This window comes from Zalophus californianus, chromosome 17 (assembly GCF_009762305.2).
Source record: "Zalophus californianus isolate mZalCal1 chromosome 17, mZalCal1.pri.v2, whole genome shotgun sequence".
Classification (NCBI taxonomy): Eukaryota; Metazoa; Chordata; class Mammalia; order Carnivora; family Otariidae; genus Zalophus; species Zalophus californianus.
The window spans coordinates 55,424,574-55,449,196 of record NC_045611.1 but is presented as its reverse complement, the minus strand read 5'-3'; the positions used below and the strand labels follow the sequence as shown (position 1 = coordinate 55,449,196).

Below are 24,623 nucleotides of genomic sequence, written 5' to 3'. Positions count from 1 at the left end.
CTCTTTCTGTCAAATAAATAAATATTTTTTTTTAAAAAATAAGAAAGACAGAAATTTAGGCGCTGAAACATGCAGTTCTCTGCTCCCGTATACCTGTGGGGGTTTCATCAAAAAGTGAGCACCTAACATTTAGACTGGGAATAAGCAGCCAAACAAAATTTTGATCTCCTTTAATTTGTTCAGTGAGGGGGGAGACCAGAGTGGGGCCAGACCTGGAAAATCTTCAGAAGACCTTGGATCTGGGCAGGGCTATGGACAGCAAGGGTCCTAGGCTTCTGATCTCCCTGCTATGGTGGATTGTCAGTTCATCCTCCTGAGTGTGTGTTGGGGACAATGGCAGGCTGCCCTAATATGTGCCCCATGTCGTATTGAATGTTCTGAAATAAAAGCTACTTAAGAAACAGCCAATGCGGGGCGCCTGGGTGGCTCAGATGGTTAAGCATCTGCCTTTGGCTCAGGTCATGATCCCGGGGTCATGGGATCGAGCCCCACATCGGGCTCCTGGCTCAGCGAGGAGCCTGCTTCTCCCTCTGCCTCTCCCCCTGCTCATGCTTTCTCTCTCTGTATCGCTGTGTCTCAGATGAATAAATAAAATCTTAAAAAAAAAAAAGAAACAGCCAATGCACAAACAACACTCTGACCCCCATTTGTCTCCAGAAAGCAGGAACTCAGTGTGCCAAGTAATAGAAACACTTCCTGCACAGAAAGGTAAGGAGGTATTCTTATCACCAGGGATAGGGAATTTAGAGCTGAGAAGTCTGCGTGAACAAGCCTTGTTACTTTTCACTACTTTACTACCACTACCCAAATTCCGTTCAGAATTCCATACTATTTGAAGGCCCAAAGAGGTTTTCCTTTTTCTGTCAAATCCTCACAGATGTATTTTCTCTTTTTCTAGAAAGCATAAAAACAATCTGCCTTAGTTATTTCTATGGGTCTCACTTTCATTATGGGATTTGGGTGCATGTAATTATAGTTTAGGATTTGTTTCTCCTGTAATATTTCTTAGTCAATTTGAAATTTAGTCCAGATAAAATAATCTTGAATGTTAAAGGAAAATTATTACTCCCTCCAAATTTTTCCATAAAGTCCTAAATAACACAAGTGCAGGTTCCCACATCTGTACCTGCCTACCTCAAAATTAGCATCCTATTTGCATACAAAATGAAATCTTTGTGCATCTGGGTTAAGCATATTCCTACATTTTTAAAAAAGATTTTATTTATTTACTGATTTGAGAGAGAGAGCGTGAGAAGGAGTGCATGCTGAGGGAGGGGCAGAGGGAGTGAATGTCAAGTAGACTCCCAGGTGAGCACAGAGCTCACTGTGGAATCCATCTCACAGCCCCGAGATCATGGTTTGGTACCTAGTGGTGGGACAGCCATTTCGGGGCCATGTGAGATGAAAGATGAGCACAGTGCTGCATATGGATAACACCAGAGCAAAAACAAAACAAAAAAAGAGTGTAACCCACATGATGTCCATGCCATTTTATCAGACATGGGCTTCCTACGTATTCATGTGTACCTAAAATAAAATATACATCGTATTTTCTATAAGTATTACTCTTTCCTAGTATAGCTGAACACAAGCTCACAGCTACAAAATGAAATGGATTTTTATTATTTTGAAACATTTATTTGAGAGAGAGAGAAAGTGAGAGGGAGATGGAACACAAGCAGGGGGAAGGGCAGAGGGTGAAGCAGTGGATGCCCCACTGATTAGAGAGCCTGATGGGGGGCTGGATCCCAGGACCCTGGGATCAAGACCTGAGGCAAAGGCAGACATTTAACTGACTGAGCCAGCCAGGCGCCCCTGATATGGATTATTATATTTCAATTCTAATACTGTTAAATGTGATTAACCTGTTATCCAACTTCGTTGTACTGGATTCCACACCTGATAGAAACCCTATTTCCACTCCTAGCAGGATGAGTGTAAGAACAGCAAGGGCTGTGAAAGACCATGGTGATTTCTGGCCAAAAATTGGTGGACTCGTTGAAGCAGAGATGCTCACTGTCTCTGAACACTGACCTGGGACTCCACTAGTCGGTAACAAGCACAGAGCCCAGAGCAGGTGATTGCCAACCCTATCATGGGGTAAGTGGAAATGGGGGAGGTACCTGTCAGCTATGAGTCAGCCCCTGGAAGATCACTCATCTATAGGGGATCAAACCTATGTTGGGGTTACACACCTGGGATACTAGTGCTTTGTGCAACCACAGCCCATGCCTTGCTGATCCTGCCTATTACAGTGTCCCAAAGGTTTCTTCATCTCCCACATCTACTCTACCGTGTGACATCTTAAGGCAATCTCTACAGCATTTCCATCATCTCATGCCTCCTCGCTATCCACTGCCACCAGTCTAGGCCTGAGGAAGGTCAGTAATCTCAGTCACCCAACAGCATCTGCTTGTCAGTAACATCCAGGAATGCAGTTAAGTCATGAAGAAAAATTGGAATTCCCTGATCCTCAGGAACTCATCCTAGTTGCCAAGTCTCCATTTCCATTACGTTTCTTTGTCAGATAACACCATTAGGAGCTGACTTGGACTTTGGAGTGACTACAGGCTCTCTCTAGTTCCCTCCCAACATTTCGAAAGAGTTCTCCAGGGGTGCTTGCAATAGGTCTTATCTTTCTCTCAGGGGAGTGTTCCATCATCATGTTTTACCTATTTTCACATCCCTCTCAGGGCTTAATATCTGAATTAATCTTTGGCCCACTGGCCTTGCATCCCTCTAATCTCAATTAAGAGGTCAGTGCAAACGCTCCAGACACAACATAGGCAAAAAATTGTCTGAGATGAATATGGAGCTGGGAATGAAATTGAGGAGATGCAGAGGAACTGGGGATAATTTTTTTATTTTTTATTTTAAGGAACTGGGGATAACTAAAAAAATAAAAGAAATACAATTTATCTTTCTGTATTCAGAGTCAGGTGTGCAACTGGAAACAGGTGTCCTCTCTCCACCTGCAGAATTCAAGCAGGTCTTCTTCCTGGAATTTTTCTCTCTCATGCCTTGCCTCATGTTGAAATATTTTCCTCCTACTCAAGGGGTATCTCTCACACACCAGGTACTGCCATGTGTGTATATTCACTTCATTGCAACATCAAAAGAACCCCTCCATTATGACATGGGGCTCAATCCTTTATTAGGATCCATGGGTGGAGTGCTTGGAAGTCCAGATTGAGCCATTGTCACTAAAACACATTTAGGTAATCTCTGCAGGGATCTTCTCTAAAGTGTGCACAGGGGGAATACCTAAGGTGCCAGGGGAGGTGGTCGTTTGCAAGGGCCGTGGTTGAGGTGTCAGTTTAAGAAGTTATATTAACTTGTGACTCCGCAGGGTGTTGTTTAGGGGATGCCCTAGTGAGAATGTCTTGTGTCAGTTCAAGTCTCCTGCAAACCAACTGACTACACAAAATGGATGCCAAGTAGCACCATCATGGAGTTGACCCAAACTGCCAGTAACACCCCTGATATAACCTGTCATATATCTATCCTGATGTCCCAAGAGTTCCAAGAAGGAGAAGATGATGCAATAGATAAACTGTGGGAAATATAACTATACATCATATAAAGTCTGAGGCCACTGAGAAAACGGATTACTAGTTGTATTATGTCACTCTGTTATCAAATGGTGACAGATACTGTACGTGGTCTACATTCTTAAATAAGGTGAGGTAGGTAATTATTGGTGGCCGGATAATACATCATTCATTACATATCAGTGTTAACACATTAGAAAGCATTATGTTCTATTCATTAAAATACATTCAGATCACACGTAGACCAAGTTACGCATTTCAAATCCATTGAGGGATCCTTGTTCAAAATAAAAATTATAAGCATTCAAGAAGCATTCTCCCCCCCCCCTTTAATTATTTAATTATTTATTTTTGCAAGAAAGAGACAGAGAAAATGAGCCGAGGGAGGGGCAGAGGGAGAAGCAGACTCCCTGCTGGGCAGGGAACCCAGGATCATGACCTGACCCCAGGACCCCAGGACCCCAGGATCATGACCTGAGCCAAAGGCAGTTGCTTAGTCGACTGAGTCACCCAGGCACCTCACTATTCATTAAAATATATTTAGATCACACAGAGACTAAGTTAAGCATTTCAAATCCACTGTGGGATCCTTGTTCAAAATACAGATTTTAAGCATTCAAGAAGCATTCTTGTTCTGATATAATGACGTAGGTGTAATAATTTCCATAACTTTCAGGCCTGAAGTAATTATCAAGAAATGTCAATGTGCATTTCAATGCCCTTTAGGAAAGAGCTAACCTCTCCTGCTTTCTTTTCTTTATTTGAACCACACGAACTAATATTCTCTACTTGTGGCTTTCGGTATTATAAAGATACGTCAGTGTTTTCACGGATTGCCACCACTTTTACTTTTTTTTTTTTTTTGACTTTTTAAGATTTTATTTTAATTCCAGTCAGTTAACACACAACGTTTTCTTAGTTTCAGATGTACAATATAAGGATTCCACAATTCCATACATCACCTGATGCTCATCAGGACAGGTTGCATTCCTTAATTCCCCTCCCCTATTTAAGCCTTCTGCCCACTCACCTTCCCTCTGGTAACCTGAAGGTTGTTCTCTCTGGTTAAGCCTCTGTTTCTTGATTTGTCTCTCTTCCTACACTGTCACTTATTGATTTAAATTCCTGGTGGAGAGGTGGATTATGGTCCCCCTAAAGGGTCTTTTCACTGCTCTTATGATTTTCCATTAAAGTAATAATTGTAATGTGTTCTCCCTTTTGCTTCGTTCCCTTCTGTTGTTGAGGTATATGCAAGCAGTTCCTGTCTCTGTCACCCAGCCGAACAGATGATGCTTACTACTCAAAACAAATTCATCCCAGGGTCCCCTCTGGACTCTACAAGAGTGGCCTTCTGTAATAGTTACATGTAGGGACAGAGAGTGACGAATTTCAGTCCACATGTAGGGACATGTCTACAACCCCTGTCACCCTGAAGAAGTTACAGAAGATGAGCCTTTCATCTTTCAACAACCTTAAAAATTGAAGGACTAAAAATTGTCATTGGTGAAAGGATGAGAGATAGAAACAGAAAAATATTCACCTTTAACCCAGAAGGCTGACCTATAACCTGCATAGTTTTGATAAGGATCAAATACATGCTGGTTGGTACATCCTTAAAGGGTCTCATGATTGCCTGTGTATCTCACCCATAGTTAATATCAATACCATATTACAACATAATATATTATGGTATTGATATTGATATGGTATTATAATATAATACCATAGTTTTATGAGTAGAAATTTGAAAAAAACATTTATGATTGGGGCACCTGGGTGGCTCAGTGGGTTGAGCATCTGACTCTTGATTTCTGCTCAGGTCATGATCTCAGGGTCCTTGGATTGATAGCCCCGCTCATTAGGCCTGTGTTCAGGATGGAGTCTGCTTGTCCCTCTTCCTCTGCTCCCCCCCGCACCCCTGCTTTCTCTCTCTCAAAGAAATGAATAAGATCTTTAAAGAAAAAAAAGAAACATTTATGATCTAATACTCCCTACATGACCCCTCTCTCTTGAGCACTAAACATATAACCATGAGCTTCATACAGCCAAAATGAAGCTCTTTCTGCCCTTGGGTCCTGTCCCATGCTACTTGAATAAACTTACTAAGTTGCGCCAGAAAACATCCTCAATAATTATTTCCTGACGGGTGTACTCAACAATCCCATGACAATTTTGTTACCGAAACACCCAAGTTTGGCTGCCAGTCTCATGAAAAGCCAATACACAAGGCATGAGTTGTTTTTTTTTTTTTTAAGATTTTATTTATTTATTTGACAGAGAGAGAGAGAGCACAAGCAGGGGGAGTGGTAGGCAGAGGCAGAGGGAGAAGCAGGCTCCCCACAGAGCAGGGGGAGCCCGATGCGGGACTTGATCCCAGGACCCTGGGATCATGACCCGAGCCGAAGGCAGTCGCTTCACTGACTGAGCCACCCAGGCGCCCAAGGCATCAGTTTTGATTAGAAAGGAATATGAGGGGGCGCCTGGGTGGCTCAGTCGGTTAAGCGTCTGCCTTCGGCTCAGGTCGTGATCCCAGGGTCCTGGGACCGAGCCCCGCCATCGGGCTCCCTGCTCCGCGGGAAGCCTGCTTCTCCCTCTCCCACTCCCCCTGCTTGTGTTCCCTCCCTCGCCGTGTCTCTCTCTGTCAAATAAATAAAATCTTAAAAAAAAAAAAAAAGGAATATGAGGTTTATTCAGGAGGCTGGCCACTTGGGAAGGAGGTGGAGTCTTGTCCAGAAACCAACTCTAATGTTTCTTGCGCCCTTCATCATACTAGACTCATAAATAATAGCTGTTTCATCTGTATCACTCTGTGTGTTTGTGTTGATCGTGTGAATAAAAGACAGAAGCATCATCATCCACAACATGATTTGTAAGTGTCATGTCACTGAAAATGGTTCTTGAATTAATCACCATGACAATTTTCTACTCATTCACTTTTAATGTGTGTGTAACCACTTCCTAAATGTATGGATGGGTGCATGAAACGCAAAAAGATAGATCAAGTTTGCATGGATAACTTTTTTGTTTCCATCATTCTTGTCAAGTTTGACACCTGCTATGAACAATGGTTTAGAGTCCTCTCGGTATATTGACCTGTGTGTCCTTTTCAATCAACTCTGGGACGGATAACTGGGTTAAAACCTGATCCCTTTGCGCATTACGTAAATGAGGTTTGTGCTTCTCCGTGGGTGGAGAATTTTAGTATTATAATGAGATAAAGGTAACTGTAGACCACTCCACGGGTTACACCTTGGTCCCTCTGCCTCAAACTGGGCCAACCCAAGCACTTCCCCTGGGCAGTCATTACCTTTTATTGGATAGTTTCTGTTTTCACCACAGGACTCTGCCCATGGGGTGTTTTGGTTGAAGTAAAGGATAAGGTGGAAAGAAGAGGTTAAGTCAAGTGTGGGATAAAGTTTGGTGGGTACAATCAGGCAGTGAAGGCCAGGTCTTGGGTCTGGCCGGGGACACTAACTCCCTCTTTGATCTAGGGGCCATTATGAACCCTGCCTATGGCCACCTGGTGACTGTGGTATTTATTGCAGGCACTGCTGACATTCAGGGATGTGGCCATAGAGTTCTCCCAGGAGGAGTGGGGATGCCTGAACCACACTCAGCGGGAACTGTACAGGGATGTGATGTTAGAGAACTACGGACACCTCCTCTTCCTGGGTGAGAATAACTCCTGCCAGATTTCCCAAACCACATTCAGGGTTTCGTTCTTCCTTTGAAGACTGTCTCCTGGATGATTCTTCTTTGCACAACTGGAATTCAGATCACTGCACTAAGGAACAAAAGTAAGGATTTGTAGTTGTAGACAAAAATCTTCCTGATGTTTGCTTTTCAGCTTTAGCTCCCCCTTCCTTAAGGTAACATCATTTCTGCAGATTAGTGGCAATGCTAAACCTGGAGTGGCATAAAATGGTACTGCCCGCATTTAAACTCCAATTTTTAGTCCTTATTATTGCATCGGTAGTACTTGGAAGTGCAAGTTAGGATGCGAATATTTGAAACTCCTGCATGTTCTAAAGGGGCTGTTGGTCAACAGTGTTTGGGATGGGAAAATCATCTTTTAGAATTCTACAATGTTCTGTCGTCTCTGCTGAGCACAATAGTGGATTGAAAGAATCTCCAGCAATAGTTATATTCGGTTTTTCTATTAAACAGGTCTCATTGTGTCAAAGCCTGATTTGGTCTCCTTTTTGGAGCAAACGAAGGACCCTTGGGATGGGAAGAGAAAGAAGACAGTAGCCTTTCATCCAGGTAGGTGGGAATGAATGAAGCAGATGACAGAGGTGAGGTCCAAGTCTGAAGGAGGAAGGTAGACCTTAAAATGTGGTTCCAGTCGCTCTGCTTGAATGAAAATCAGTTGGAGAAGCCCAGTTTTATGTCTCTGTCTCTCACAGAGGGACATCTGCTAGCCAACATTGTCATGCTTTTATATTCTCTAAGGGTTCTGCTTCAGCTCTAGTGATGGTCCATCACATCCACAGTGAGGGCCTGGAGACTCGCCTTGGAGTGGGAGAGCCTCCATAATCTGAGAGCTTTTCCATTGCTTTGAGGGCCTTGGGAAATCTCCCTATTTCTGAGGGTCTCTGTGCTAAGCCTCTTCTAAGTTCTGTTTTGCTTCGTGTGAGAAAGTGAGCCAGAGTTGTGGTGGGCATACTGGGGATTGGTGCAGAAACCCCCGGAACACTGGAGACAGATGCCACATGTTTTCTGGTTTATGCTTTCCAAATGTTATGGAGGCTTTAATCTTAAACGTACAAAATTGAGACTCAGTAATTTCATCAGGTAACAAAACACTTCCCTAAATTGAGAAAAGAAAATCCTTTATTTCACCTCAAACATTCATTTCCTTTGTATTAACTAGAAGAAATTTTCCCTCCATATTTTCCATTCCTTGGTGGTGAAATAATGTAATGTCTCTATTTGTTTCCTAGATTTAGTACAAAAATTAATGTTATAGGGGATTTAGAACTTTTATTTTCTTTTTTAAAAGGGATGTCTTTTTTTTTCTTTTTAAAGATTTTATTTATTTGACAGAGACACAGCGAGAGAGGGAACACAAGCAGGGGGAGAGGGAGAGGGAGAAGCAGGCTTCCCGCCGAGCAGGGAGCCCGATGCGGGGCTCGATCCCAGGACCCTGGGATCACGACCTGAGCCGAAGGCAGACGCTTAACGACTGAGCCACCCAGGTGCCCTGGGGATTTAGAACTTTTAGAACCCACAGGCTACAATAAAGTCTCAATTCTTAGCTTATTAATACTTGCATCATTTTATAATTTTGTCTCATATAATATGAGGTTCCTGTGACTTTGTCATATGTTTTCACTTTCTTATTAGTTGTCTGTAAGACTCATCTCTTATTTATTAGATCAAAAGTTCTGATATGACATGGGCATGTGCTTTATAAGAAGTGATGTAGATAGTAAAATTCCCAATTTGAAAAAATGTTGTGTTCATAAATAGAATTTTACTTCAGGAAAAATTAATCATAAGGTTTTTTTTTACTACTTTCCTCAGAATGTATCTGGTTTTAATCCCCAATATTTATTTTTATAAAATGATTGTCAGCATACTTTACAACTTTGATGGCATTTGTTTATTTAGAAAGGAAAGTTTTTTGCTTCTCTGCTTCGTTCTAAAGAATGGATTATACCCTTGAATTCTGTGTAAAAAGAGGAATAGATCAATAACAGAATACATTTTTTGATGTTTCTTAAGTCCTTATTCATAAAATTTTTCATTACACCTCTTCATGGTTGATTTTAATGAATATGCCTTACAATTTTACTGTCAATGAGCATATGCCAAAATGGAAAATGCCTGTTTTTCATGGATACACAGAGCTTACAGTTATAGTTTTATAGAAGGTTTCCTTTTATTATGTGGAATTGTTTCAGTTAAATTTTGGCTTATTCTGGTTTTGCAATTCCATAATAATGTGCTTCCTTTTGTTTGGGACTTTCCACAAAATTAGTCAGTTGTGGTTTTGTTTTTACCTATGTATTTTGTTATAGGGTGACAATTTTCAACACAGTACAGTTTTGAACAATATGCGACCTCAAATATGAATCAGATTTATGCCCTTTGCCAATAACATTATGTATGTGTCTGTATAAATATTACCCGTACACAGTTTGTAACTCATCTTGTGTATTTCTTTCCTTAGTTAGTGGTTGTGAATGTTCTACAATGTCTAGGTGAGTTGCTAGCATTAATTTCAACATCTATTCATTGTTGAATTTATATTCTCTTTGCATGAGAAGCACTTTTGGTGAATCGAAAGTAATTTTTAAATTTTCTATACCTCTGTATCTTGTATAGGTATTATATTTTATCTGAATTGTGGTCTTACACCCATGATATGCTTTGACACCATTCTCATTAACTTTTCTGTCGTCTGTATGTATTTTCATTCTGGTTACCTTAGAGATTCCTTAGAACATCTTAAATGTATAACAAACCATTTTAAACTGATATTGTCAGTTTTATAGGAAAGTTTTCTACTTAGTGCTCTCCACCCCTGAACCTACTTTATGTTACCACTATCACAAGTTCTATCTTTTATGTTGTATAGTTTATTACATCTATTTATGATTTTTATGCTTTTGTTTAAAAAAATTCTATAGCAGAAATACAAGTGACTTGTGCTACCTCATTACAGCACTACAGGTTTCTAGAATTGTGCAAATATTTATATTAGCAGGAGTTTTATGTTGTCATGTGGTTTCACATACTCTTCAGAATCCTTTTATTTCAACTAGAACAACTTCCTTTCACATTTCTTGAGGGCAGGTCTGCTGGTAAATCGGAGGGTCTTTTACTTGGCTTAGTCTTCATTTCTACATTCGTGGAAAACAGTTCTGCCAGGTAGCTTATTCTTAGTGTAGATTGTTTAATCTTTCAGTACTTGAACTTACATGTACTTGAATACATGATTCTATCCCCTTCTTCCTATAAGGTCTACTGAGCATTCCAGTAATAATCTTATACGGGCTCTCTTGTAGAAGAGGAGTTGCTTTTGTCATGCCATTTCAAAGTTCTCTTTTCACCTCTGATTTTTAAAGATTTTATTTATTTACTTGACAGAGAGAGAGCGTGCACACCAACAGGGACAGGGGCAGGCAAGCAAGAGGGAGAAACAGGCTCCCCGCTGAGCAGGGAGCCTTATGTGGGGCTTGATCCCAGGATCATGACCTGAGCCGAAGGCAGACACTTAACCAACTGAGCCACCGAGGTGCCCCTCACCTCTGATTTTTGATAGGTTAATTATAATGTGTCACGGTGTTCATGTCTGGACGTTTATCCTACTATGAATTTACTGAGATTGTTGAATTTGTCTCTTCTTTCCACGTATGTGTGAAGTAGAAGCCTTTAGTTCTTCACGTCAACTCTCTGCCCCCTTCGCTCTCCTCTCCTTATGGGGTCCCCTTAGTGCACGTATCGGTCCACTTATTGGTCTCCCATGAGTCCCCAGACCATGTCCTTTTCCACATTTTTCTTTCATCTTCTTAGTAGACAGTTTAAAACAAGGGGTCTTTAGATTGTCTGATTCTTCCTTCTGCTTGAGCAAGTCTATGGGTGACCCACTGGTGTGTTTTTAAATTCAGTCATTGAATTCTTCAGCTCCCAATTCGTGGTTGGTTGATTGTTATACTTTGCCTCTTTGGGTTTACATTTTGGTCATGCCCAGTTTTCTGATATCATTTAGTTACATATCTGTTTTCTCTTCCTTTCTCCATGCACGCGTTTATGATGATTAATTCTTTGTCGTGCAGGTAAGAGTGCTTTGTTAATTGAGGGTCAGTTTGTAGGATTTATTATGTTCTTGTGATTGAAACACATTTTTCTATTTCTTTTGTTTGCTTGTGATCTTTTATTGACATTTTGGAATTAAAAAAAAAGAAGCCTCTGGGCCAGTTTTATGGACTTGCTTTGTAGAAAAGAACACAGGTAATAGTACTTACGGCATCTGTCACATACATTCTGGGCATTTGTCATGTCTAAATTTTTGTAATTTCCCAGGTTACAAAAGTGCAGTTACTTCTTTACAGCCCATGATACCTTCCTCTCTCTGTTTCCCTTCAGCTCTATTAGCTGTCCATTGTTTGAACAAATACTCACCTTTTGTCTGAGTAGCTACCACACTGCTTCCAAAGGGTACTCTCATTCCCTCTTTTTTCCATGTCATTAACGACAGAAACAAGTTCCTCAGGCAGCTGCAAAGAAGTCTGATCATTGAACACACAGGTCACTCATTTGTAAGAGTTTTCTCACAGTGTTGCTGTGGAGTGTCAGGGAGGGTGAGCTGCTGCAGTGGGCAAGTGTCAAAAACTTCCCTTGTCTCTCTGATGTGGCTCTTCTGCATTTGTAATCGCTGGGTGTGCTGTATTCTCCTATCTGGCTTCTGGAGCACTCTAAAAGGTAATTTGGTCCATTTTTGTCTCCATGGCAGAGCAAAGTCCAAGTGCTTCCAATTCCTCCATTGCTGATGCCCTATGATAGGTATTAATGGGGCACATTAGCATTTTAGTGTATATGCATGTGAGCATAGTGAGTGGGATAACTTATTTTGTATCTTTTAATTGTGTCTTTCCATAATACCCTAGGCCTGTTAGCAAAGACAGGCAAAGAAGATTGTGATATGGGAAGATATGGAAGTTGTGGCCCTGAGTATTTATACTAATGAATGACTATGAATGTGATGGGGGAAGGGAAGGGCAGAAAGGATGTTATGATGGATAAAACCAAACTGGGACAATTACCCATAATGAAATCCCTCCTGCCAGAAGAGATCAAGGGTATAAAACCTTCAGTGGGGGGTGGGGGAGAAAACCCCACCTTAAGTCAGTTATATTTGCAGAACAATGTCTTTGACCCAAAGACCCAAATCCATTTTTATACATATACATATTCTCTGAAAGGGCGTTTGTAAATTCTGGAAAATCCCCCTAGTCCATGCTGAAAATAATCATTCAAACCATTTCAAATGTAAGTTTGGATCAGTCATGCACAGAAACGCCTCTGAAAGTTAGACATTGAAAAAGGAAGATAAAAATTCTAAATGTGATTGATTTGAGAGGTCCTTTTCAGAAGGTTCATTATCCTTCAGTCAACACATAATCTTTCCTTTTCCAATGTCTCTAATTTTGATAAACACGGGGGCAGGTCTTTATGGAAACATCACTGTTCAATAGTTATCCATAATACATAACTTGGAGCAAGTTTTTTTTTTTTTAAGATTTATTTATTTATTTGAGAGAGCGAGAATGAGAGAGAGAGAGCACATGAGAGGGGGGAGAGTCAGAGGGAGAAGCAGACTCCCCGCCGAGCAGGGAGCCCGATGCGGGACTCGATCCTGGGACTCCAGGATCATGACCTGAGCCGAAGGCAGTCGCCCAACCAACTGAGCCACCCCGGCGCCCTGGAGCAAGTTTTTTTATGTTAGGTGTTCTGCACTTGGAGTCCTCACTGTAGGCCTTTCTAGCTTCCATAATTACTGAGCTGTTTATAATGGAGACGGAATGTATCAATGGAATGAATCTTGGAAAGACATTTATCAAGGGTCAAATCCTATAAGCCTCAGGGAACTCAGTTTCCAGAGAACTAGTATAAGAGTAATACATGTGGGAAAGTCTTTTGTGAAAACTCTAATCTTACTGTACATCATTGTATCCTTACTGGAGAGAAGATTTCCAAGTGTAGTAACTCTGGCAAACCTTCTAACTGGTCTTCAAAACTTGGTCAACAGCAGAGATTTCATATTGGAAAGAAATCTTACAAATGTAAACAATGTGGCAAAGCCTTTGACTCCCACTCAAAATTTATCAACATAAGGTAACACATACTGGTTAGAAGGCTGACAAAAAGTTGGTTGGGCGACTGCCTTCGGCTCAGGTCATGATCCTGGAGTCCCGGGATCGAGTCCAGCATCGGGCTCCCTGCTCAGCGGGGAGTCCGCTTCTCCCTCTGACCCTCCCCCCTCTCATGCTCTCTCTCTCTCTCTATCTCATTCTCTCTCTCAAGTAAATAAATAAAATCTTTAAAAAAATGTAAAAAAAAAAAGGCAAAGCCTTTAAGCAGCACTACAACTTTCTAAACATCAGAGAGTGCATGATGACAGAAACCCTACAAATATAAAAAATGTGGCAAAGCTTTTATTTCATAATCAGAACTCTTCAGCATGAGATAATACATCCTGTGGAGATACTGTACAAATGTCAAGAATGTTGGCAAAGTCTTCACATGGAACTTACTCTTCCTCAACCTCACAGAAAGCATACAGGACAGAAATGCCAGAAATGTAATGATTGATGAAAAACTTATGTTTTTAATATACACTTCAGAAAAAAAGTCTTCATGAAGGCTAAAAACATTAAAGACGTGAACAACTGGCAAACTACGTAATGGAATGAAATTTATATAAAATCAGAATTCACAGCAGAACGCAATAAGTCCGTCTCATTTTCCAGACATGATTCTGAATTCTCCATAAATTTATTATGGAGAAAAATCCAATATTCACTTAAATCAATTACATTTTAGCTTTGGACAATGCAGATATTAGGGGTGTCAACTCTCCCACAGTTGAAAATCTGCTTTTCACTTTTGGGTCCCCAGAAGTAAAATCATACCTGCTTTTCCATGAAAATAGCCTATTGTTGACCAGAAGCCTTACCTAGAACATAAACAGTCAATATCCCATTCTTAGCATGTTATCTGTATTTTATACGGTATGGTTATAATAAAGTAAGCTTAAGAAGAGTCAATATTAAGGAAATCATAAACAGAAAACATTTTTTTTTTTTATTTGACAGAGAGAGACACAGCGAGAGAGGGAACACAAGCAGGGGGAGTGGGAGAGGGAGAAGCAGGCCTCCCGCCGAGCAGGGAGCCCGATGCGGGGCTCGATCCCAGGACCCTGGGACCATGACCCGAGCCGAAGGCAGATGCCTAACGACTGAGCCACCCAGGCGCCCCAAACAGAAAACATTTTTACAATACTGCACAGTATGTGTCAACAACAACCAAAAAATCTATATATAAGTGGACCCAGGCCATGTTTTTGTTTTTTTTTTAAGTATTTTTTTTTTAAGATTTTATTTATTTATTCATGAGAGACAGAGCGATAGAGGCAGAGGGAGAAGCAGGCTCCCAAGGGGCAGGGAGCCTGATGCGGGGCTGGATCCCAGGACCCTGGGACCATGACCTGAGCCGAAGGCAGACACTTAATGACTGAGCCACCCAGGCGCCCCTCAACTGCATTTGTTAATATGCCTGAAAGGATCGAGGGAGGATGGATGTCTGGGGAGGGATAATAGTGTGTCTCTTCTTTTTCTTTTAACCATATTTGAGATTTTTTACATGGCAAATACTATTTTACTCTTAAATAATCTCATGCTGTGCCTTTATTGCTTGTATGCTTGCAAAGTGGTTTGGTCGTTGCTGTCTCAGAGACATGAGGGGCTCTTGTATGATGGGGAAGTCATTCATGCCACTTTGCATGGAAGATTAAGGAGGCTATGGTGTGCAGTGTATGAGGAAAGTCCACATGGAGATGCCATTTGGTTTTTTTGCTTATTTTGTTTTTTGGTTTTTTTTATGGAGATGCCATTTGTGGTTGACGTATAAGAGTGACATAAATCATGGTGAAGTAAGTGTTTAGGGAATCATTATTTACATTAAGGTAAGATAGAGAGGTGTGCCTGGGTGGCTTAGTCAGTTAAGCATCTCTCTCTTCATTTTGACTCAGATCATGATCTCAGGGTCTTGGGAAGAGCCCCACGTTGGGCTCAATGCTCAGCAGAGTCTGCTAAGGATTCTCTCTCTCCCCATCCCTCTGGCCCTCCCCTGCTATGCTCTCGCATGCTCTTTCTCTAAATGATAAATTCTTTTTTTAAAAAAATATTTATTTGTCGAGGGAGAGAGAGAGAGAACAAGCAGGGGGAGTGGCAGGCAGAGGGAGAAGCAGGCTCCCTGTGGGGCAAGGATCCCGATTCGGGACTGGATCCCAAGGCCCTAGGATCATGACCTGAGCTGAAGGTAGACACTTAACTGACTGAGCCACCCAGACATCCCATGGTAGGGTCTTTTTGCCACTTTTAGAAATATTCTCTTATACCAAGACCACAGAAATACAATCCTTTATGTTTTTCTAATAACATCATTAATTATCTTACAGTTTTGTTCAGAAATGTATTAAACAACGTCTTCTGTGGTTTGTGTAGTGACTGAGGTTTTTGTTGTTTAAGATTTTGTTTGTAAGTAATCTCTGTAATCAACATGGGGCTTAACCTTAAAACTTGGAGTCACATGCACTACCAACTGAGCCATCCATCTGCTCTATGAATGATTATTCCTATATTCCCATAGCAGAATGCATTCTAAGGGCTTGGCAATAGCAATAATCTACTTGTCATAGACTGTAGCTAGAATCTTGGCAAACTGATAGCTGTTTTTACCATTATCCCTCTCTCTCTTTACTTCACTGGGCATAGGTTAAGTTCTACAGATTTTACTGCCAAACATGAGTATAGTCAACTCATTGGTCATTGTCTCTAAAGGAGTCCCACCAAGAGTGACAGATTTTGGGTGAAGAGATTTCTGTCATGATCTCAAATGTAGACTTCTTCGGTATCTTTACAGAGTGACCAGGGATGTGTCCACTGTAGTGCAATGTGGGTCTTGGGTGTCTTCTAGACCATTAGGATTAGCCATATGTACGCTGCTTGGAAGGAGCTAAAGTAAAAGTTTCCAAGTACATGAGCTTTTCATTTTCCTCCATATGTCACTGCCAAACAGGCAGCAAAACATCATGAAGGAAAACCTATTTTGGATACTATTGTGGATATCAGAAGAAAATTATACATTTGCTATATCCAGCACTGTTACTATTCCTTGAAATCATGTTGTGAGTTCATGGTCTATACCAGTGGTTCCTTGATTTTCATCCGGTAGAGGCATAAGCAGTAGGTCAAGTGTATTCATAAGATCAGCATTTCTTCCAGATCTTCACCTAAGTTCAGAGCCACCCAAAGTATTTTTGTCATTGTGACGCTTCTGTTTCATTTGATTCAATCTCCTGCATCTTTTGTTTTTTTTTTTTAAGATTTTATTTGTTTGACAGAGAGATAGCAAGAGCAGGAACACAAGCAGGGGGAGTGGGAGAGGGAGAAGCAGGCTTCCCGCCGAGCAGGGAGCCTGATGTGGGGCTCGATCCCAGGACCCTGGGATCATGACCTGAGCCAAAGGCAGACACTTAACGGCTGAGCCACCTAGGCAACCCATCTCCTGAATCTTTTATGTCTGCATTGTTTTTGTTAATATTCCCCATTGACGGTTCCTGAACACCTCTGCCCTAATTCATGTGTGATTCCCAATCCTCACTCTTTTTACTGTAATGTGCCATGATTCCACTATATCCAGGGCTTACTCTTCCTGGGTAAGAGATATAAAATCCTCTCATCTTTTCAGATACATGTAAATTGTATGCTTTTGCACAGTTGTTTCTTCACCCCTCTCCCTTAGAAAGCTCACTACAGAAATTTAAGGTAGATTTTTGTAAGTATTGGGATTTCCTTACCTGTTCACATGCAAGACCTATAGGGACATTGAGAAGTGAATGTTACAGCTCATGCGATTCTTCTGTATTGGATCCTGTGGATCATAGTCTTTAACAGTGCATGATGTAAATTGAATAGATTTTCTCCCAGATCCTGTGTCAGATTAAGGAGTATTTGACGAGGTGGTATACGCATGGGAAAATTAGGCAGGAGCCAGGCCGGGGTCAAACTGAGTGGTGGATATTGTTGGGAGACGATTCTCTATGGGTTTATGTTTCTCCATGTTTTATGGATGGAGGCACTGTAAGTTTTTCTTCTTGTCTTTCCATTGATGTTTGTGTATAAGAAAGCTTTGGAATATAGTGATAGTATCTTCCTCTTGGATAGAGCACAGATTTGTTTACTGTACAGGAAAATAGAGATATCTCATTCCATGGCAAAAGTTTAAGTAGAGGGGCGCCTGGGTGGCTCAGACGGTTAAGCGTCTGCCTTCAGCTCAGGTCATGATCCCAGGGTCCTGGGATCGAGTCCCGCATCGGGCTCCCTGCTCAGCAGGGAGTCTGCTTCTCCCTCTCCCCCTGCTTGTGCTCTCTCTGTCTCTCTCGCAAATGAATAAATAAAATCTTTTCTTTAAAGATTTATTTATTTGAGAGAGCGAGAATGAGAGGGAGAGAGTGCATGAGAGGGGGGAGGGTCAGAGGGAGAAGCAGGCTCCTTGCTGAGCAGGGAGCCTGATGTGGGACTCGATCCCGGGACTCCGGGATCATGACCTGAGCCAAAGGCAGTCGCTTAACCAACTGAGCCACCCAGGCACCCAAATAAATAAAATCTTTAAAAAAAAAAAGTTCAGGTAGATAGACTTTCCTTTAAGATATTGGGGTTTCCTATGCACAGGATTTCAAAGATGGAATACAAACTGCATGTGCAGCATCTAGCTGTATGATTTGGGGTGAGGAGCGGGCAAGTGAAATTAGTGTGATGAAGAAGCTTATGGTGTTTGCTGTGTCACGAGCTACAAGATCCTTCGGACTTTGATCTGAGAGTCCTCTGTCTCCAACGAGCATTGGAAAATTGTTATAAGCCAACTTGTTACATTATAGAATGTGTGGAATCTTGGAATTTTTGGAGTTCTTGACACTATCCATGGACCTTATTCAAAACAAAGTAGATACTTATGGGTCTTTTTGTGCTTTTGTTTGTTCATTTGTTTTGTTTTTTAGGTTGTACCTAAAAGTGAAATCATACGGTATGTCTTTCTCTGTCCAACTTATCTCACTTAGCACAATACCTTTCTAGGTCTATTCACGTTGTCTCAAATGGGAGAGAATAACACCAAAAAAAAAAAAAAAAAAAAGCAAAAACAGACCCATAAGTACAAACAACAAACTGCTGTCTACCAGAGTGGAATGGGGAGGGAGGATGGGCAAAATGGGTAAAGGGGAATGGGAAGTACCACCTTCTAGTAAGGGAATTAATATGTCGTGGGGATAATGGATACAGCATAGCAAATAAAGTCAGTGGTATGGGAACAATGTCCTATGGTGACAGATGGTAGCTACACTTGTGAGCATAGCAGAACTTAGAGAGTTGTCAAATGACTATGTGGTACACCTGAACTAATGTAACATTGAATGTCAAGTATACTTTAAAAGAAAAGAAAGAAAACTAGATACAGATATACCCAAGCATGTATCACTTAAACTACTTTTTAAGAAGCTGCATGTAAACGCAAGCTAACCTGCCCTGCACATCAAGGTAATCCTATGTATTCATAGTAAGATGTAAACTTAGGAAAGCAAATTAATCTGTAACACAACACTAGAGAAAGGGGAAGACATGGCAGAGAGGTAAGAGTTCCCAGCAGGAACCCAGCATTCAGAAGTGAATGCTGGAGTCCTCACAGGCTGAGCAGCCCAGAAGACACATGAAGAACAGTAATTTCTGTGAGAGCTTCTTAACTTGTTTCCCCTGCAGAGTGCTCTCTCTAATCTCTCACCATTAAAGTGTATGTAATAATGGCCACATGGTTCACTCAGGCTTCTCTCTATAAGTGGATTCTTTGGGGAATACTGGAAAGTGCAATGGATTTTTATGTCCATGCTCATATTAGGCAAAGTCAAATTTTAGGAGGAAGACTGAGTTAAAAACAGAAGAGCTCCTGTACCGTGAAACAGTGGGAACTAGTAAGGTACAGGGAAAACTTGATATTTTTGTTTTGTTTTGTTTTTTTAAAGATTTTATTTATTTATTTGACAGAGAGAGACACAGAGAGGGAACACAAGCAGGGGGGATGTGAGAGGGAGAAGCAGCCTTCCCACCAAGCAGGGAGCCCGATTGGGGCTCGATCCCAGGACCCTGGGACCATGACCTCAGCTGAAGGCAGACGCTCAACGACTGAGCCACCCAGGCGCCCAGAAAAACTTGATATTTTTGAAGGCTATGGATTGACTGGAGTCCAAGCTAAGAAATCCAGTATTGCAACCAGAAGCAGATTGTACCTGCATTACTTGTCAAAGAGGGAGCTCTTTCCAAGAATATGTTTGACATGGTGGTGGGAAGAAGGAAAAAGAAAAGGTGGCACAGAAGAGTGGCTGATCAAATTCACCATGGAGGGGTAGAATTAGCTTGATCAATGAACCAGCCCTATAAGGAATGTTAAAGCCGAATTTTGAGTGCAGATAAGACAGCAAAAGTGATATGGATGAGAAAGCATCAGAGAAAATCTCCAGAAACGGTGACAAAACAAGGAATAAAATGGCAATAAACACGTATCTCTCAATAACTACTTTGGAGTATATAGTACATTTTCATTCGATCAAGACACATAGGCTGTCTGAATGGGTTAAAAAACACAGACCCATCTATATGCTGCATACAGAAGCCTCATTTTTATTTTATTTTTAAGATTTATTTTATTTATTAGAGCATATGCAGAATGAGGGGCTGAGGGAGAGGGACAAGCAGACTCCACGCTGAATGGGGAGCCCGACACGGCTCAATCCCAGGATCGCAAGATCATGGCTTGAGCCGAAGTTAGGTGCTGAACTGACTGAGCCACTCAGGCAGCCCTATAAGAGACTAACTTTAAACCTAAAGAAACCTGCAGATTGAAAGAGAGGGGATGAAAATGGATGTCAAAAGAAAGCCGGAGTAACAATACTTATATTGGACAAAAGAGACATTTTTGTTCTTGTATTGTCTTTATCCTGCTTTGGTACTAGGATAATGCTGGCCTCATAGAATGATTTTCCCTCTATTCTGCTATTTCTAAGATTTGTCATTATTACTTTTATTAATTATTATTATTATTGTTATTTTATTATTATTATTATTATTATTATTATTATTATTATTTTGAGTATATGTTCAAATTGACCAATGAAGGCATGTAGTCTTGGGCTTTTTTATACTGGGAGGATCTTTATTCCAAATTCAACTCTTATTTTTGTAATTGGTCTAAGAAGACCTGCTATTTCTTAGGTTCAAGGTTTATATTTCAAACTTGGTAACTTCTGCATTTGTAGGAATTATCTTTTTTTTCCCTAATTTTTCTAAATTGTTAGTATATAATTGTTTATAGTAATCTGTTATCACAGTATACATTTCTGTGGTTATGTGTTGTATCATTTTCTTTTCCATATCTCATTTTGGTTTTTGAGTCTTCTCTCCTTTTTTTCTTGGGTAGTGTCATTAAACCATTGCCAGTTTTGTTTGTTGCTTTGTAAAACTGGGCCTTGCTTTCAATGTTATTGTTTATTCTGGTGCATATTTTATTTCTGATTTCTCTTTGGTATTCCCTCCTAGGGATTTTCAGCTAAGTTTCTTCTTTTTCTATTTCCCTGTGGTGTAATGTTAAGAAAGAAGAAGTTGAGGGGTACCTAGTTGGCTTCGTCAGTGAAGCGTCTGCCTTTGGCTCAGGTCATGATCTGGAAGGCAGACGCTTCACTGACTGAGCCACCTAGGTGTCCCAATCATGCTATTTTAAAAACATTTATTTATTTACTTTAGAGAGAGAGAGAGAGAGTTCCCAAACCGGGGGGGGGGGCAGTGGGAGAGAGAGAAAATCTCAGACTCCCCGCTGAGCATGGAGCCCAACGTGGGCTCCATCCCATGACCCCGAGATCATGACTTGAGCTGAAATCAAGAGTCAGATGCTTAACCAACTGAGCCACCCAGGTGCTCCTAATCATGCCATTTTTGATACTAATGTGCTGTCTCAAATTGATAGTATTCCATATGTTGAAACAGCCTTGAATTCCAGGAAAAATTCCCACTTGATTATGTTGTAAAATGGTAATGTGTGCTTTTGATTCAGTTTGCTTTATTTTATTGTCAATTTTGCATGAATCTTCCTCACAAGTAGTAGTTTGTAGCCTTTACTTGTAGCATCTGCCCTTTGGCTTTGACAACATGTTAATGCTGGTGTCACAGAGAGAGTTACCGTTTCCCTTGTCTTAATTCCTTGGAAATGTTGGAGGAGATTTGAAGCAGTTTCTCACTATATATATGTAGGAATAATCCAGTGAACTCCTCTGGCACAGGACTTTTCTTTGTTGGGCGTTTTTTTTAATTAATTTTTCTTTCTTTTTTTAAGATGTTATTTATTTGACAGCGAGAGAGGGAACACAAGCAGGGGGAGTGGGAGAGGGAGAAGCAGGCTTCCTGCCGAGCGGGGAGCCCAATATGGGGCTCGATCCCAGGACCCTGGGATCGTGACCTGAGCCAAAGGCAGACGCTTAACGACTGAGCCACCCAGGCGCCCCTTAAATTACTTTTTCAATCTACTAAGTAGTTGTAGATCAGTGGAGGTTTTTAAAAATATTTCTTCATTATGGAGTCCAGGTTGGTTATATGTTTTTTGCTATTTATACCCATTTGTTGGTATCTATTTCTTGGCATATAATTATGTATCATTGCCTCATAATTATTTGTATTTCTATGGTATCAGTTATACTGTGTCTGTTTCACTTCTTCCGATTTTAGTTGGTCTTCTCTTTCATTCTTACTTAATTTATTTATAGGTCTGTCAATTTTGATTTCTGTTTTTTCTGAAAACCAAATCCTCCTATTGTTATTTTCCTATTTTTGCTAGATCATTTTTTTCATTTCTCTTTTAAATTTCCTTTTCTCCACTGGGCGCCAAGATGGCTCAGTCAGTTAAGTCTCTTTGACTTCGGCTCAGGGTACTGGGACTGAATCCTGTGTCAGGCTCCCTGCTTAGTGGGGAATCTACTTGCCCCTTCCTTTTGGCCCTCCCCTCTCATGCTCTCCTCTCTCTCTCTCTCTCTCTCTCTCTCAAATAAGTCTTTAAAAATAATTCCTTCCTTTTGCTGATTTTGGGCTCATATGTTACTTTTCATGATTATTTGAGGTAGAGAAGAGTGATTTGTGTTACACCCTGACAATTCTACAGAATTATCTATTAAGCTATGTGGTCAGTATGTTGTGTGCAAGTTTATGTGTCCCTGGAGGAATGAAGTCCTGATGATTCCTTCTCAGCCATCTTGCTGATGTTCTCTGATTGATTTTATGGTTGTATGTTAGACGTCATCGGTATGTTAGACCTCATCAGTATATTTGAAAGTTGTAAGTGGAATGACGTTACTTTTCTGTTATTCAGTATCTTTCAGCTGTATCAATGGGTCGATATAAACATAGTGTCCTTGAGAAGTTACACTTAATGATAGACTGGGATAATGATCATAAAGGTTATATCCAAATAGAGACTACTGCCCATAATAAGAATCTCACTGCCCACAATGGTGAAAGATATAAAATATTTTGTAAAACCTTCCTTTTTAAGTCGACTAGTTCTGCAAAGCAGGGTGTTTCTGTAAGGAAAATCCAATCAAATATTCAAATATATATATATATATATGTATATATATATATATATGGATAGAGAATGTGGAAAACCTGGAAAGTTACCTAGTACATGCTGAAAATAATGATTTGAACAATTTTGAAAATAGGATTGGATGGACCTTTCAGTCAAATATTTCTAAACTTCAGAGATTGAAAAATGAAGAAACTGGGGCACCTGGGTGGCTCAGTCGTTAAGCGTCTGCCTTCGGCTCAGGTCATGATCCCAGGGTCCTGGGATCGAGCCCTGCATCGGGCTCCTTGCTCTGCGGGAGGCCTGCATCTCCCTCTCCCACTCCCCCTGCTTGTGTTCCCTCTCTCACTGTGTCTCTCTGTCAAATAAATAAAATCTTTAAAAAATAAAAACGAAGAAACAACTGCTAAATGGGATCCATCTGAGAGGTCCTTCACTGAGGACTCAACACTCCAAAATTACCAGAGCATTTTCAGTGGAGACAGAATTGCTCAAGGCAGTGAATGTGAGAAAAAAATTTCATCAAGGTTCAAATGGTAATAAACATCTAAGGAATCATTTTCAAGAGAACCATTTGCAATGTATTAAGGGTGGGGAAGTCTTTTATCAAAGGTCCAACCTTCTATATAACAGTATGCATATGAGAGAGAATCCTTATAAATTTAATGAATGTGAAAGAGATTTTAACCAGTCCTCCAGTGTTGGTGATCATCATTGAATTCATGTGGGAAAAAAACCCATAGAGATAAAATAAGCCTGGGAACATGTTTAGTCAGTCTTCAGTAATATGTATTCATAAGACAACCTGTGGTGGAGAGAAACCTTACAAAAGTAAAGAATGCAGCAAGGCCTTTAAGCAGCGCTCAACCCTTACTCAAAAATCACATAATTCATACTAGAGAGAAACCTTATAAATGTAAAGAATGTGGCAAGGCCTTCAACCAGCACTCAAACCTTACTCAACATCACAGAATTCATACTGGAGAGAAACCTTATAAATGTAAAGAATGTGGCAAGGCCTTTAAAGAGCATTTAAACTTTATTGAACATAAGAAATTCATACTGGAGAGAAACGTTATAAATGTAAAGAATGTGGCAAGGCCTTTATCCATAAATCAGTCCTTACTCACCATCACAGAATTCATAGTGAAGAGAAACCTTACAATTGTAAAGAATGTGGCAAAGTCTTTAACCATCCATCAAGCCTTATTAAACATCACAGAGGGGCGCCTGGGTGGCTCAGTTGGTTAAGCGACTGCCTTCAGCTCAGGTCATGATCTGGAGTCCCGGGATTGAGTCCCACATCGGGCTCCCTGCTGAGCAGGGAGTCTGCTTCTCCCTCTGAACCTCTTGCCTCTCATGCTCTCTATCTCTCATTCTCTCTCTCTCTCAAATAAATAAATAAAATCTTTAAAAAAAAAATCACAGAATTCATAGTGAAGAGAAACCTTACAAATGTAAAGAATGTGGCAAAGCCTTTAACCATCCATCAAGCCTTATTAAACATCACAGAATTCATAGTGAAGAGAAACCTTACAAATGTAAAGAATGTGGCAAAAGGTTTATCCAGCAGTCACACCTTACTGTACATCACAGAAGTCATACTAGACAGAAACCTTAGAAATGTAAAGAGTGTGGCAAGGCCTTTATCTATCAGTCATACCTTAC

General features: G+C 40.7%; 1 protein-coding gene across 1 annotated transcript in view; it reads left to right on the top strand.

Moving 5' to 3' along the window:
• Positions 1-1,354: 1,354 nt before the first annotated feature.
• LOC113936205 (putative protein ZNF720) overlaps positions 1,355-24,623 on the top strand; it is a 94,751-nt gene continuing 71,482 nt past the window's right edge. The window contains exons 1-3 of the mRNA XM_035724912.1: positions 1,355-1,396; positions 7,097-7,223; positions 7,719-7,814. Of these exons, the coding sequence (XP_035580805.1) occupies positions 1,355-1,396; positions 7,097-7,223; positions 7,719-7,814 (265 nt within the window). The remainder of the gene's footprint in view (positions 1,397-7,096; positions 7,224-7,718; positions 7,815-24,623) is intronic.